This window comes from Alnus glutinosa, chromosome 10 (assembly GCF_958979055.1).
Source record: "Alnus glutinosa chromosome 10, dhAlnGlut1.1, whole genome shotgun sequence".
Lineage (NCBI taxonomy): Eukaryota > Viridiplantae > Streptophyta > Magnoliopsida > Fagales > Betulaceae > Alnus > Alnus glutinosa.
The window spans coordinates 26,635,238-26,652,001 of record NC_084895.1 but is presented as its reverse complement, the minus strand read 5'-3'; the positions used below and the strand labels follow the sequence as shown (position 1 = coordinate 26,652,001).

The following is a 16,764-nucleotide window of genomic DNA, read 5'->3' as shown; positions in this document are numbered from 1 at the left end:
AAGTCAACATTGAGTTTTACAACACAATGCACCTCCTTTTTTTTGTCAAACTTTTTTAATGCGAATAATTTCAAAGGTTTGCACCCCGGGCAGAGGTATTTGCTTTCAAAAATTTCATGCAAAAAGAGGAGGTGCATTGTGATCATCTCCCAATTATCTCCTTGGGGAGCTAGTTTTTTCTTTTCCTAATTTTTACTAGGGAGCATTGTGATCATCTCCCAATCATGTTCTCCTTGGGGTGGTAGTTTTTTTATTTTCTCAATTTTTACTCCCCAGTAAGCTGCTTCAATCGGTATCTCAAAGCGTTTGTGCTGATTATTCCTTCCCTTTCTTTTCTCTTTGATTCCTTGGTTTCAACCACAAGAAGAGACTAAACAAAGCTTAGAGTCCCAGGAATCATATTGTAAAGCATGAAGATGCCTTATCACTAGCTAGGTTTGGAGCATTGCATATGACGTTATAAATTATAATAGTTTGTCTTTTTATTTCCATCTCTACTCTACGAGGTTGTTTCCTGCATGATCTATATAACCCACTTCTTTGGCGTGAAAGCAAAATATAGCTCTTTGGAATCACCTTCCTTCATTTCCTTCTGATTTATTCCTTCGCAAACAAGAAAACATGGCTATGGCCTTGGTGGGAGGAGCATTTCTCTCTGCCTTTCTTCAAGTGTCATTTGATAGACTCGCATCTAGGAGGGTCGCCGACTTTCTTCGGGGACAGGACCTCGCCGGTGAGCACTCAATGAAGCTGAAGAGAGCATTGCTGTCTGTGGATCATGTGCTCACAGACGCGGAGGAAAAGCAATTTACAGATGCAGCTGTAAGAGGCTGGCTTCATGAGCTGAAAGATGCTGTCTATGATGTGGACGACCTCTTGGATGAGATTGATACTAAATCTAAGGTAAAAAGCTCCATCGCTGATCGTTTTTCCAATAATATAAAACAACAGATAATACTTGCAGTAGAAATACTAGACTCTTTTGCACAAAGAGCGAATCCTATGGGTCTAAGAGGAGATGTTGGAGAGAATCCATTTAAAGGGATATTGCCTAGGGCTTCTTTGGTTGAAGATCAATCTCTTATTTCCGGTAGGCATGATGATAAGGAAGCCATAATTAACTTGTTGCTCTCAGGTGATCATGCAAATGGAAATGAGATAGATGTGCTTGCCAATATTGTTGCCATAGTCGTCACTGGAGGAATTGGCAAGACCTTCTTTGCTCAGCAATTATACAATGACAACATGGTGAAGGAGCATTTTAACCTTCAAGCATGGGTTTGTCTTTCAGAAGAATTGGATTCGTTCAAGTTAACAAAAACAATTGTTGAGGCAATAACCTCATCAATTTGTGATGCTGAGGATATAAATCTTCAAATTACACTAAAAAAGAAGTTGGTGGGTAGGAAATTTCTACTTGTTTTAGATGATGTTTGCAATAAGAATTATGCTGGTTGGGAGGTCTTAGGCAATTCCTTTAAAGTCGGGGCACCAGGAAGTAGGATAATTGTAATAACACGAGATGATGATGTTGCATCAGCTATGCGTCCTAGTACAACTCGTCATCTGAAGAAGATACCAGTAGAAGATGGATGGCCATTGTTTGTAAGCCATGCATTCTATGGTGGTAACTCTAATGCACATCCACAGCTAGAGGAATTAGGTAGACAAATTGTGGAAAAGCTAGAGGACTTAGGTAGACAAATTGTGGAAAAGTGTGATGGCAATCCTTTGGCAATCAAGGTAATTGGGGCTCTCTTAAGGTCTAGATTGGACGTTGATGAGTGGAAGGAAGTATTGGAGAGTGAATTATGAAATTCGTCAATTGGCGAGACAACGATTCCTCCTGCTCTAAGATTAAGCTACAAATATCTCCCCATAGATCTAAAGCGATGCTTTGCTTATTGTTCAGTTTTTCCAAAAAATTACGCTTTCGAAAAAGATCAAGTGATCTTATTATGGATGGCAGAAGGTTTCTTGCCACCATCTAGAATTAAAACAATGGAAGAAGTTGGTGAGGATTATTTCCTTTCTCTTGTTTCAAGATCATTATTCCAACAAACAGGTGGTGATAATTCACGTTTTGTAATGCATGATCTTGTCAATGATTTGGCAAAATTTGTATCAGGGCAGTTTAGCTTCAGGCTAGAGGTTGACCATTCTCACGAAAGTGTCAACAAAACTCGTCATTTGTCGTATTTCCGAACAGAATTTGAAACCATCAAGATGTTTGAGGCTCTATCTGAGGTTAAGAAGTTGCGTACTTTCCTGCCATTAGAACTGTTATTGGGGCACCAGTACTTAACCAAAAAAGTACCACATGATTTATTGGCAATGTACAGATGTTTACGGGTGCTCTCTTTATCTCACTATGACAATGTTACTGAGTTGCCTGAATCAATTGGAGAAATTAAACCTCTACGATATTTAGACATTTCTTTTACAGCAGTTAAAAGATTGCCTGATTCCATATGTATGTTATGCAATTTGCAAACACTGAAACTATTAGGTTGTAAAGATCTTGTTGTATTGCCAAGAGATATGAACAAACTCATAAACTTGCGACATCTTGATATTGCTGGAACTGGCATAAAGGAGATGCCTATGCAACTTGGTAGACTAATTTTTTTGCAGGCGTTGAATAAATTTGTCATCAGCAAAGAGAATCCATCTTGCATCGGGGAATTGGGAAAACTCAAAAATCTTCGAGGAAAGCTTTCTATTTTGGAGCTCCAAAATATTGTACTTCCTAAGGATGCTTTGGATGCAGGCTTGAATAAAAAGTACATTGAGGAGTTGGAGTTAGAATGGAATGCTTTAGATGCTAATATTTCAGAAAATCAAGAAACCATACTTGACAGTCTTCAGCCCCATACAAACTTGAAAAGTCTCACCATTAACTGCTACAATGGTAAAAGTTTTCCAAACTGGGTAGGGCATCCCTCGTTCTCTAAAATAGCATCTCTTCATCTAAAAAATTGTAGACATTGCTGCAGTATGCCACCGCTTGGGCAACTTCCCTCTCTGCAAGATCTCTCTGTTGTTGGGTTCGATGGAGTTGTTACAGTGGGTGCTGAGATTTATGGCAATGGTTCTTCTTCAATGAAACCATTTAAAGCCTTGAAAGTTCTGAGGTTCGAGCACATGTTGAACTGGGAGGAATGGGTTTCTTATGTTTCTGAAAATGAAGGTGGAGCTTTTCCTCATCTTCAAGAACTTTATATTAAAAATTGCCCCAAGTTAACAGGAGGGTTGCCCATCAATCTTCCTTCTTTGGCCAAACTTGTGATCTATAGATGTCCTCAGCTGGTAGCTTCACTCCCAAGTACTCCTGCTATATGTGAAATGAAGCTGACACATTGTAATGAGGCCCTGTTAAAGGAATTGCCAACTGGAATGGAGAAGCTCAAACTTGCAGAATTCGATGCACTAGAGTCCCTACCCTCTACATTAAAAAGGCTTGCCATTAAAAACTGTAGGGAACTCCCAATACACCTGGGGGACATTTCATCCCTTGAAATGTTGTGGTTGGAAAATTGTGGTGGTTCTCTCAAGTCCTTTCCATTAGACTTATTCCAAAACCTTTATGAGATCAGAATAGTCGGGTGTAGCAATCTAGAATCTCTTACAACAGAACAACCTCAACATCATTTAGTGGCCTTGAAGATAATTATCCAAAATTGCTCAAAGTTCGAATCTTTTCCAGAAGAGGGACTGCATGCCCCCAACCTTACATCGTTTTCAGTCCTAAACTGTGGGAAACTATATTCACTGCCTAAGAAAAGGAGCCAACTTTCATCTCTTAAGACTTTGAATATAGAAAATTGTCCAGAAATTGAGTCGTTTCACCAAGGGGGCTTGCCTTCCAATCTCAATGAAATTTGCATCGAAGGTTGTGACAAACTCATTGCCAGTCGGATGGAATGGGATTTGCAAAACCTCTCCTATCTTGATTATTTGTTTGTCGGTAGCAAATCTGAAGATGTAGAGTCCTTTCCAGAAGAAGGGTTGCTGCCCAACAGTTTGGCCCGTCTTTGCATCTCTGATTTTCCAAAGTTGGAATCTTTGGGCAAGGGGCTTCAACACCTCACTTCTCTTGAAAAACTGTGCATCTACCGCTGCCTGAATCTCAAGTACATGCCAGAAGAGAAGCTGCTTGCCTCCCTTTCACTTCTACAGATTGAAGGATGTCCCTTGTTGAAGAAACAATGGAAAACGAAAAAAGGAAAAGAATGGTGCAAGATTGCTCACGTCCCCAGCAAATGGATTGATGATGAATTTGATTTGAATGAGTAAAAGTCTCAATTTATCAGCTTTTACGATCAGGTATTTTTCTGACACATGCAAAAAGCACTTGTTATTTTTCTGTAGTTGATTGATTCTGTTGCCTGTGAAATTCAATATTCTAGTAACTATTTTTATAACTATCTCTTCTATGCAGCTAGTCTGATATCTCCGAGATGGTATAAAGGTTCTGTTGAGACATCTTTTGGCTTTGGATGCAAGCTTGTGTAGCTTCACCTTAGGCCTCTGCTGTAGGTGTTCCAGAGGTACCTTTATTGGTCACTGACTTCATTTGTGCTCTTATGATCAATGTGTTTGTTCATTTCCCCCCCTTTGTCCAGCTTTTTGTGCACAACTAACTTCCTGAAGACAGTTTGGTCAGTCAGTCATCTAAATATGAAGCTGCAATAACAATAATAAAAAAGAAAAGAAAAGGTAAAGGTGTTCATTGAGGGTGTTATGTGATACAAAATCGTTAAGCCTGAGTATTTTACCTTTTTTTTTTCGGCCTCAATATTTGCTTCCGTTTGTTGCAGAGAAAGAAGCAAGGCTATGGCTTTTGAAAATTCTCAGACACACGGTGGAGCAGTATATGGTGCTGATCAATCCAATTTTGGTTTGGTTGATGCCTCTCAATCATATTATCAGAATATCAGGTTCTTTATTTGTCCTTCTCTTTTCTATATAATATAGTGGTTTCAGCTGCTGTTTAATTGCCAACTTTGGTGCGCCACTCTGATGGATTCTATTGGGGTGCAACAATGTTGCTCTGCTGACGTGGATGGCTCTTAAAACATGTCTTGCAGAGTGCGATTTTGAATGTCATAAAAGGCTTTGACTTCTTTCACTGAACATCAATTGGTTTTCAGATAAGATGGTCAAATGCCCGATCCAACAGATTCCTACTTATGTGTTCTTCCAAATGATGTTTACTGTTTAGAAACAGCGCCACCACATTTGCAGCCAACTGTTCCTAGCGCTCTGCCTAGTGAAAGTTATCAACATTCTTCTAATTCTCCTAATGGAGGCAAATATGATGCTCCAGCACCCAATATATTCCTTCAGTCCCAGACACCTTCCCAGGTACTTCGTTTTATAGGGTTCATCTAGTACTTGTAATTTTATTTGGTGTTTTGTATATAGACTTTCCTAGTAACTATAGACCTGCGAAAATATGTATTTGTTTTGTACTGTATCTATCTGCTGCCCATGCTGTTATATGAAATAATTGTACTAACACCCTCAAAGCTAGAAGCAGTTCACTTATAACTCTTCTGAATCAAACTTGATTTCTCTGTCATCTGTGTATTAAATCTGTAAGGTTGGTCTAGCCTATCATTTGAGAGATTTCTGGCATTCAATATTTTAATTTGATACTGTTTGGTTTTCACCCTGTGTTATTATTATTCACTTTGCTGTCTAATGTTGTGCTTGTTTGTGCTTAGTTTCCCCCAGTTCATCAAAAACTTGTCATCAGAGCATTGACAAGACAATGAGGCATCAGAAGCACTTGGTAGTTCACATAAAATTTGGCTAAGAAGCATGAAATAGAAGACAATTCTTTGGAATTAGGTGCCTCGTTTGCGAAACTTAACCTGGGGCCATATAAAAAAATGCCTGCTGATAAGCTTGTTCAGCTTTACCAACTTTGGACAATGGCATTTTCAGTACGTACTGCTCTTTAAATCCAGGTGCAGTTCTTCACAATTCATAAACTTGATTTAGGTTGCAAAACTCAAGCTAGTAAGTTTCAGTTGTTTTCTCTTGTTTTTGTCTAGTTCAGGTACTACTTATGACAAGTAAGTGGGATAAGTACAAGTTCTGGCTAGTTACAGTAAAGCAAATGATCAAGAGACAAGACAGAATGTGAGATTAAATTAAAGAACACAGCGATTTTTTTTACTATATGATTCCCATAATGGAAACTACATGGTGTCATATTCTGAGTGAGGAAGTAACACTGATTTCTAGAACAAAGTCCTCATGGCGGAGTCTAAGCGAACGGAGCGGAGCCCATGAGGCCTACTGCAGCTTAATTTAAATTTGTTATGCTGGGATTGAATAATAGGTTGGGGGTGCGGGGGGATGAAGTACCCTTGGTATATGTAGGAAAATGACTTGTATTTTGCAAGTCTTATAGCCTTTTATTATTGTTATCAATTTCTCACTTCTTTTGTCTCACATGCAGCTTTCTTCATGAGGAAGGATTTTGCTTCCTCAATTGTGAAGAACTTTGGCCGAGTAGCATTAATTTATGAGAGGGAAGCAGCTTTCTTCAAGAAGAAGGATTTTGACATTGCTTCATGAAGCAATGTGAGAAAAGTGAGAGAGAGTAGAAAGGCAGCAGCAGCTCGCGTTAAGGGAAAAATATGTGAGAGACAGCAGCAGCCCTTGTGTGAGAAACGCTGCAGCGTTTGTTAGAGGAAAAAATAAGAGTGCAACAAGCTTTAAGAGAATTTAGAGAATATTTCTCTTTTGTATTTAATTCTCTTTTGTGTGTTTGTGAGCTTGGGTGTATTGGGGCTTTTAGGTTTGAGTGGTTTTATTTGTACTACTCTTTGTACTCTCTCCTTTTGATAGTGAATTTCTCGTGGATCGTTTCCGCTAGTGGATGTAGGCTTGTTAAGCCGAACCACTTAAATCTTGGTGTCTCATGAGATTGTGTTGTTATGTTCTATTCTATAATTTTTTGCTTCTTTGGTGATCCCTAAAATTAGGGATCAATGCAGCAGATTACGGTTTAAACTGTGGGCGGTATATATAAGTTGTAACCCTGTTCTTGGGACATAGTGAAAAATTAGTTGCTTTTGTGGACGTAAGCACATTGCCGAACCACGTAAATTCTCCTTGTATTATTTTCTCTCCCTTCTCTCTTTACTATTCACTAAATCTCATTGTGTCGACAATCCCAAACAAGAACTTCTTACATGAGTGGTCGTCTTTTGGAGCAATGATGTTCCCTTCAATGTACACATGAATGGCTTCTCTAAATTGCAACTGCAGGAATTCGGTTCTGCATAATAGCTTCACTGGCTTTCAATTAATGCTATTTTTGGAAGCTGTTAGTGGGATACTTCTCATGGCATTAATGGAATGTTGTTGATTGTATTTTTTTTTTTTATTCAACACTTTATGGTATTGAGAACCAGTGTCTTATTTTTTTTGTCTGCTACAAGCCTACAAGCTGTTTTCTGTCATCATGTTTCTTAATTTTGGCCATGAAGTTTAACCACCCTAATGACTTTATTATTAGTATTAATGCTATAATTTGAATTAATATAATATGATTTGTTGAGATCAGTTCTTTCATAGTTACTGTGGATCATCAAGTAAAGCCTCTCTTGCCCCCCTCTTCTTTTTGGCTCTTTTAAGGTGAGGTATTTGAAAGGCATTGAACCATTACATATACCTAGAAGCATCCTCTAAATTCATATTTATTACATCCTTTTGATTCATGGAAAATCATAAATAATGAGCTTAGCTACTATTTTTACATGATAAGGGTTGTCTAATTGATCTCACCTTCTAGGTGAATTTCTAGATAGCTAAACTAGTAGTACTTGATTTTGCTGGAGGAGCCTTAAAAGGAGAACCAATTAACCAAAAAGAGTTGGTGACATAATATAACAAGCACTTGGGGGAATGAGTGCTTTTGACACTTTTCACTGTGTTGCAAAACCTATTCATTTCACTTCTACATGGTGATGCCCCTTTCCCTGAAAAAAGTGGCATTTCTCACTATTATTTGGACCCGAAAAAGGGGAAAAAAAGAATAATTGATGGGCCCAGGTCAAGTATCAAAATCCTTTTTTTTTGCTTCCTAAAATGTTCTTAGATCAAGCCTTACGAGTTACTATACCCGACACCTTAAGCCTTACAGCGGTAACCGACCACTTCCTAAGGCTTTTGGGAGTTTTCAGACCACTCCCTAAGCCTTTTTGGAGATGAACCTGCTTCTCAAGACTTAAAAGGGTGGCCAAACCACCTCTAAGACTTTTCCGTAGTGGTCGCCACTATTTGTATAATTGGCCTAAGAGTCAAAATCATAGCCGTTTATTTTAAATGAATAACCATTATTTTAATAATTATATGCTCCTGCAATTTCTTAAGGGAATCTTGATCTATAACGGTAACCAGTAAAGGTTGATTGACAAGTTTCTAAGTAATGGTCTTCAAGTCAAATATCCATATATATATATATATATATAATTTGTATAGAAATAAGTTTTTCTTTATTATAAAGGCATGAAGTTTCGAGAATTTCCAATGGAGAGGTTGGAAAATTTGGGAGCTGTAAAGTCTTGACATGTGTGAGGGGATATTGGTCTTCCCACCTGCTAACAGCTAGAAGCATCTCTTCTAGGTTTTTTTTGACTTTGAAGCAATCTTTGGGCCACCGAATGAATTCCAATTTGTCTATTCTAATTGTTTTGGCGTTTGAGAGACTCAAAATCACTGGAGACTTTTTTATTTTTTATGATTATTCTTTGATATTGACTTGTGAGTGGTGACTATATACTAAAACATGGATTAGGGCCTTCAAAATGTATGGAAAAATAAATTAATTTCAATGTAGAAACTAAAAGGCATGTTTATTTATCACTTGAGAATCCCAAGAGAGTTCCCATTTCAAAATTGTGGATTGGTGTAAAGAGGGTAATTGTGATTGAAAAACTACATGGAACAATATTATATATCTTCACAGGTTCTTATCTGTTGCCCTAAACATCCAATCTTGAAGAATGTTTGTTTGCTGAGAAATGGAGAGGTCAGAAGACTTAGAAAAATTAAATAAAAATGGAGGTCATAAGACTTCAAAAAATTTGAAGGATTTGTTAGTTAATGCGTTTTGGAGGGCCTTTTTTTTGTTTTTTATTTTAAAAATAATGTGACATAAAAGTAAAATCTAATTTTGTATTTTGATGAGTGATTTGTGTTTTAGATTGTTTGTCAATGTTTTTTGTTGAGAACGTAAAACAAAAATAAAACAAAACAAACAAAGACGGTCTTCAATTTTACATTATTTAATTAAATGCACACAAACACTATCAAATTTACTTCCATGTGTATTTGGGTTGCTCCCATTTGCGCTTCTATAAGATTGAATTACTTATTAGGAAAAAAAATAAGAAGTAAAATAATCAAATTCACTTTGGTTAAAATGGGACCAATGTGGTGGGGAGGGGGATTCCATAACCAATGACTAAAAACATACAATAAAAGAAAAAGATGAAGGGGTAACAAATAGAAACCAACATTAAATCGGTTTGTAGGGGTGACAAGGAATTTGATCTGTATAAGATGATGGTTCTATAAAGAAATGATGAAACACCAATCTCTCAGCAATGATCTCAGTTAGGTGTTCATGTTAAACAAAGATTAATGGTGGTGCCACCTCAACTACTTAATCACCAAAACCTAATATGACATTATTAACATAGATTGCAAAACCAGTTTATATACTCTTAACACACTCTTTTCCTGTTACGGGACACGTGTTCTAATCCCAACGATTTTAATTCCAACCGGAACCGAATCCAAGCCAGATCCTAATATTCACGATTAAAGGGGCACACATAGACATGAAAGAGATCTCATTATTCCAAGCTTATTATCAATATGTGGAGTTCTAATTGGAAAATTGAAAATCAATGATCACATCACAATTTGTGTAATTGCAAATTTTTATAATTAAATTTAGTTTGAGAGTGCAATGGTTTTGCCAACAAAGCACACCAATTAGAAAATTCGGAGCTTTAAGCATCCAATGAGGATCCTTTCAAATAAGGTGAACTCTTTTGGTCAAACAATGGTTACCAACCTCACTATTGACTTTTCATGATGCCATATGGTTGCATATCAGGGTTTCCCCGGTTCACTTGATCTTCTAATGGATTTTGACTCGGCCATTAAAATGAAAATAATAATTATTAAAGTTTTACTTGTCCCAAAAATTTAATAAGTGAGGCTCAATACGTGAAATATTTTTAGGTGAATAACAAAAAACAAAGTTCGAACTTAAAACCTTTACTCTGATACCACGTTAAACATTAATCCCAAAAGCTTAAGCGTATTAAAAATGGTTGATTTAGTCATTTACTAAATTTTATAAGCATCTGATTCGATGTTCTCCATAAGAAAACAATAGTTCTAAGGTGCTAACATATATTTGAGGAACAAATTCATGTTCTGGTAGGATAGAAGGACAATGCTGGAGAGTAAAAGGAAAATGACAACTCCACCACACTGGTTTATTACAGGAGTATGTGTATGGATGGCATGTAGGAAACTTTCATTTTACATGAAAATGATATTTGGTCTCAACTTGTTGCTCTGGCTCCAAGTCTATACCCCATATCTTACAAGAACTTGAAATCTTGTGGGAGAATCAAAACTTCACTTTGCTTCAAATTTACATGTTAAACAAACAGAAGCCTACATGGAAGTAAGCATAAATCTTTGGATAGGTTTTCCTAGCAAATAAAGGTCTTCATTTCTGATCAAATCCAAATTGGTGCAATAGGTGAATAGTGTGAATGATTTACAGCTATATCAACAAGAAGGAATGTCTAGACTGACCATAAAATGGCACTGACTCTACATGGTCATTAGAGATCAATTATAGTATATTGCTCTTAATCTTCTTCTGGTTATCTATTGTATATTTATCATTTGAGCAGATTGATAAAAATCACCTTCAAAACTTTCTGAAGATCACACCATGGCCAACACAATTTTCTTTCAGGCTTGGACTCCAACATCATACTCTCTGTTGTTTGCATTAACTGTGTCAAGCCTCAGGTCTATATAAGCATTTATGTCTATGCTAGAACCGTGACAACTTATTTGGAAGTATAAGAGTTGCCATTGTTTTTTCTCGTCAATAATCAGTAAGTCTAAAAAGTTACAGAATATCTGCAGGTTCTAGAGTTTGGAACAAAGTAAAAGATTATCCGCTAAAATTCAGAGATCTTTTGACACAGAAAATGTCAACAACATTCATTTTATTCAACATTTTTGTTTACATCAAAAGAAGGATAAAATGAAACAAAAATGAAAAAAGAATCAGATTACAGCATATTTTCAGTGCAAAAATCTGATTACCACCCAAAAGATGGATTCTGACATGTATTCAGCAGCATTTGTTTTTCATACATCAACTTTTCTAAACAAAGGGCTAACAACCTGTAAGGGGGACATCAGCAATGTACCCTTTATCCACAAATGTGAAAATTGCAACACATCAAAATTTGAATGAACATGGAATTTAATTTTACAAAATCAACAAACAATGAGCCACCGAAAAATCTACATCAATGAAATTTGCAAACCAGGAAAAGCCTTACAAGACTGTGCTTCCCTCCACTACTGAATCACTCCAATTGAATTTTCGGAAATCAATTAGATATATTCTCCACTGCCTGAGAACTAAAGTTCGAATGAGAAACCACATCTTCTCTCGAAAATATTTCTGAAATTTGCCCAGCTGATTGATTTCGCCTCCAATGGAAACCATTGTCATCATAACCACGAGTCTGTGATTGATTTCTCCCTCTGTGGAAATATCTCCCACTGCCAAATTTAGAACTCCGATTCGCTGATTTAGAACCAGGCTCAACCCCATCAACCTCCTCATCATTGCCAGCCATAAGCTCCATCAAGTTGCTCTTGAAACCCAAGTCCGAGTACACTCTCCGTGATATCCTCATTGACAGCCTACCAAATTTCTCATCCATTGCATCTAAATCCCCTCCTTCCACACCCTCCACTCTCGAATTATTCACATTTCTCAATCCCACTGGACCTCCAACAGTCTCTACCATCATACACGGATTGTTAAAACCATTCCATGAATGAAGCGGAACCAATTTACTCAACCCACTAAGCCACTCGACAACCTCCTTCATCGCCGGCCTCCTCTCCCTACAAGACCTCACACACTTGGAGGCAATCACTGCCAATTGCTTCCACACAACCAAATCCTTGGGAGGCGCAATCCTTGGATCATAAACAGCAGCAAGCTTCCCTTTCTTTATAAGTGGAATCGCCCAATCCACTATCGAAGGCGGCGAATGCCCGATATCAATAGCCTTCCTCCCACTAATAATCTCAAACAACAAAATCCCAAAACTAAACACATCAGTCTTTGTGCTCAAGTTATCTGGGGTCACATAGCAAGGGTCTAAATATCCCATAGTCCCAGCAGGAGGTGTTGACCTCAGCCTATAATCATCAACATGGCACCTAAGTGCTAACCCAAAATCACCCAACCGGGCATTATAGTTTCTATCTATTAGCACATTAGCAGACTTTATATCCCTATGAATTACAGGTGGGCTTGATGAATGCAAAGTGTCAATGGCTTTTGCAGTCTGCAAAGCCAATCGAATTCTTCGACCCCAATTGGGCGGTCGAGTAGTGGAGTGAAGAATGTCATACAAAGTACCATTGCTCATGAACTCAACCACCAAAAGCCTATTATCAGAATCATTGGTAAAACCCACTAAATTTACCAGTCTTGGGCTCTGGATTTTGGACAGGATTTCGATCTCATTATCGACCTCGCTGGTTAAGACATCGGCTTTGACCGAGGGAGCTCGAGACGGCTTCTTGACGGCAACGTGGCGCCCATGGAGGATGGCCTTGTAGACGTAGCCATGGCTGCCTTTGCCCAAGAGCTTTTGGTCCGAGAAGTTGTTGGTGGCGGCCTCAAGGTCACTGTAGTGGAAATGCTGGATCTTGATGGGTTTTTTGTGTTGTGGGTTGTGCTTGGATTTGGGATTTGATGATGGGGTTTGCGAGTTGGAGATGGAAATGGCCGACTCAGCTTTGCAAGAGAGGTATCCCATCAAAAAATCTCCTATTTTTTTTCTTTTCTCGACTCTTTTGGTTTGTTTGGGACTTAGAGGTGGTGATATTGGATAAGATATATATATGAATTAACCATTTTTTTTTTGGTTCTTCAGTAACTCTTTTGGAGGCGGTGGTGGAGGTGATGATGTTGAATAAGATATATTCTAACACATGAGGAAAAGGGAAGAAGGAAGAGGTTTTTGGGTTCTGCAGATCATGTCGTTGGGATTAGGGAAATGGACAACTGTTTATGCGTTTTTCTCTGGATTCGATTGAGAGAGAGAGATGAGTGGCGGATTGTAAGGGTTAATGGCTTGGGAGCCCACAGACAGGAATCCCAATGGTGAAGCAATCAATCTCTGTAAATAGACTTACCTATATAGAATGTGCTATGAATTTATGGATGTTTATAATGGATATGTGAGAGAGGAGAATATACTGATAAACTCTACCACAGGTCAACTTTTTACTGCCATATTATTAAAGTTGAATAATATTATTGTATTATTCAAACCGTGACCTTAATATTATGAAATAATTATAAGATTAGAATATAATTTTCATATTAGTCTTTTTTAAAAAAAAAAATTAAATTGAAGAATTCTTCAATTTAATCTATTAAATTGATATTTATTCAAAAATACACGTGACATGTATTCTGTATAAATGTGACATGTAGTTTGAATAAATATCAATTTTATAGGCTGGATTAAAAAAAAAATCATCCTAACTAAGAAGATAATTTTTATTTTTATTTTTTTTATTTTTTTTGCAAAAAGAGAGATGCGGCATGGGAAGCGTGGATAAAAGAAAAGAAGAACGGGTGTCTTCAATTCTACTAATAAGCAACTAAATTACCTAAAAGGAAACTATTTCAAAATCTAAAATTTTTAAAGGCAATAAAACTAAAATAGAAAATTTAAATAAACGGTTAAAACCCTAATCTAAAATAGAAAATTAATAAAATTGATTTTGTTTGCGTCAACTAAATATGGTTGACAATCAAACGGCATTGTTCCAATATTATTTTTGACATTTTTCTTTTTTTTTGATTTAATCAAAAATATGGATAAATGCCATCCTACATCGTAAAGGTATATTAAGATATCATTTTTTTTTTTTCGTTGTAATTGAGAAACTAGGATTAGAATTCTTTAGATTTTTTAAGATAATTCTTAATAGATTTCGATCTAAGATAAAAAGTCATAAAAGTATTAATTATTATTTTAATTAAATTGAGGTGGTAAAATTTAAATTAATTTAACATATTTTAATTTTCAGTTCAGTTTATTAAATTGTTATTTATTTTTAAAGCATGTAATTCTTACATATATTTTAAAAAAATATATGCAAATATCACCTACTCTATTAATTTTATTAAAAGTGGGACGTAAAAATTAAATAATCTAAAATGCATATTAATTTAATTGATGGAATTAGAAGAAATTGAAAAGAAAACTTGGTCCTTCAATTCGTAAGACATGCATCATGCACGCATACGAAGGCTTACGTGCATTATTATATCGTCTGCAACGCCAGCTGCTGATCTTAGTGAATCACAAAGTCAAATCTTTTGGAGGTATAAATGTTATTTATTGTTGGAAATCATTTTTCTTTTAATTATAAAATTATAAGATGAACAACAATCAAGCTAGACAGCTAGTTATGAAGGTTGACGTTTTCTATTTGTCTCATTTTAATAAATCAAATGAGCAGAAAATCGATTAGAAATGGATGACTCAGGAATTAAATTTAACCAAACTTTTCAAACTGAAAAATCAATTGGTCGGACACTGTATTTCAGGCCAACGAAACTTGCAACGGAGAGGAAAACAAGCTTATATGACTTTGTCGGGTGTGTCGGTGAGAAACACTTTTATGCTTAAATCAGTATTATTTAATAAAAAAGAAAAGGAAACTTAGAGGGTGTTTGAGAAAGAATGATGTGTACACTATGAATGAACCCTCTCCCTTCCTTTTGCGTAGTGTTTCATGTGCGATGGTTGTTTGGGAGGAGGAGGGGTCCAAGAATAACCAATTTGATTTTCTGGATTCTATTCCGGCCATTAGGCATTTGCTCTCTCATGCTATGAAAATATCGCGACGTTAAGGTATGCATGGCAATTGGGGGGTACACTTGGCCTAGTAATTACCTTATGCAGATGTATTATCGGGACTGGTACGCCCGTTGTCTAAGACCTGATTGAGCCTGATTTGTTTGTAATATTGCTTGTGAAATGGATCTTATTAGGTCTACCTCACACCTAAGCCATTACCTAAATTAAAATATTATTCTTGGATACACCTTATACATTATGCAAATGGTAGTTTGGATTAAAAATTGAACTCGGTGAAATTTTCAATATACTTTATAAAACCTATAAAGGGATGTCTTTATCTTTGATCTTACATCTCTTATTATTATTATTATTTTTTTTCCTCTAGAATGTAGAGTACATAAATGACAATCATCATTTATGCCACCTGCATGATCTGAAAACATTATTTTTAAACCAAAACAATAGTTTTTTTTTTTTTTTCTTCTAGAAAAAGGAGACATTTATATTATATTAGAATTGAGTGAATCAATGTGATGAAGACTTTCAATTTGTGCTATCTTTTACAAAAGCCAAAAGGAAAAGCTCAAATGTTACACGACCCAAGACAAATAGTTGGTTTTGTTACTTTAAAATTCCAATAACGAATCCTCTATTTATTATTATTATTTATTTATTTATTTTTGTTTTGTTTTGGTAAGACAAAATTTCACTAATGCAAAAATATTAATTACAAAGAGAAGGGGTGGGAGTCCCAACATTACTTTAGGGTGAAAATTAGATTTTACAGCTTCTACCAGTATACATAGTGCCATGTCATTTAAAAATTTTAAATGACGTTGCAACATACACAACATATACGCTACGAAATTGCTATAAAATTTAATTTGGATAATGTAATGGTTCACCTTCAATTGAAATGAAAGACGATTGCGTTTGAAATCAATTTATATTGCCCCGAAATAATTAATACGGTGCCAAAAAAATTATAACATAAATTGAAAATACGTCAAAAAATTGATTCGGTCCAATATTTTCTTTTGATCTAACCACAAAAAGAGAGTCGTTAAAAATGACGGTTTTTGAAAAAGTTTATAAGTGAGCCTTTTTGGGTCACCCTCAAAAAGCACCAAGAGTATAGACCAAAACAGTTAATAATTAATGAATACTCTCTACTTGCGTGTACCTTTGCCAACAACATGGTCACTATCATATTACCATACGTCTACCAATTGGCCACACACCAACCAAATTGGGCTAAATGTGCCTTTCTACTGGGCACCACACCATCACTGAAACATGCATCTTAACTTCCACACTGATTTAGCCATAAAAACAGTCAATGAAGGAATTTACAATCAATTTTGTGCTTTTCTCTGCAGCATTAGTGACATATCTTGTGGGAATTAGCCAGAGTAACCTTTATAAGATAGATTGAGATGAATCATAGTTTTCTGGGTATTTTTAACACTGTCTCAAAAAATAGTGATTTTTAACAATTTTGCTGTCCGAGTAAAATGGCAGATAACAAATTACTGAAAACCCGAATCGGTCTGGTAGAGGCCTGTGT

At 36.2% G+C, this 16,764-nt stretch overlaps 3 protein-coding genes across 3 annotated transcripts; 2 read left to right on the top strand and 1 right to left on the bottom strand.

Moving 5' to 3' along the window:
• The first annotated feature begins 621 nt into the window (after nt 1–621).
• On the top strand, nt 622–1,815 carry LOC133879280 (putative disease resistance RPP13-like protein 1). Its single transcript, XM_062317808.1, has one exon. The coding sequence runs from the start codon at nt 622–624 to the stop codon at nt 1,813–1,815; it is 1,194 nt and encodes a 397-aa protein (XP_062173792.1).
• Nucleotides 1,816–2,001: 186 nt separating this feature from the next.
• On the top strand, nt 2,002–7,024 carry LOC133879279 (putative disease resistance protein At3g14460). The gene is made up of 7 exons (XM_062317807.1): nt 2,002–4,326; nt 4,442–4,550; nt 4,626–4,719; nt 4,821–4,940; nt 5,091–5,367; nt 5,730–5,975; nt 6,063–7,024. Exon 1 carries the CDS (start codon nt 2,002–2,004, stop codon nt 4,294–4,296), a length of 2,295 nt encoding a protein of 764 aa, XP_062173791.1. The 3' UTR covers nt 4,297–4,326; nt 4,442–4,550; nt 4,626–4,719; nt 4,821–4,940; nt 5,091–5,367; nt 5,730–5,975; nt 6,063–7,024.
• Nucleotides 7,025–11,256: 4,232 nt separating this feature from the next.
• On the bottom strand, nt 11,257–13,523 carry LOC133880349 (serine/threonine-protein kinase-like protein At3g51990). The gene has a single exon (XM_062319305.1). The coding sequence runs from the start codon at nt 13,131–13,133 to the stop codon at nt 11,682–11,684; it is 1,452 nt and encodes a 483-aa protein (XP_062175289.1). The 5' UTR covers nt 13,134–13,523; the 3' UTR covers nt 11,257–11,681.
• Between the last annotated feature and the right edge of the window lie 3,241 nt (nt 13,524–16,764).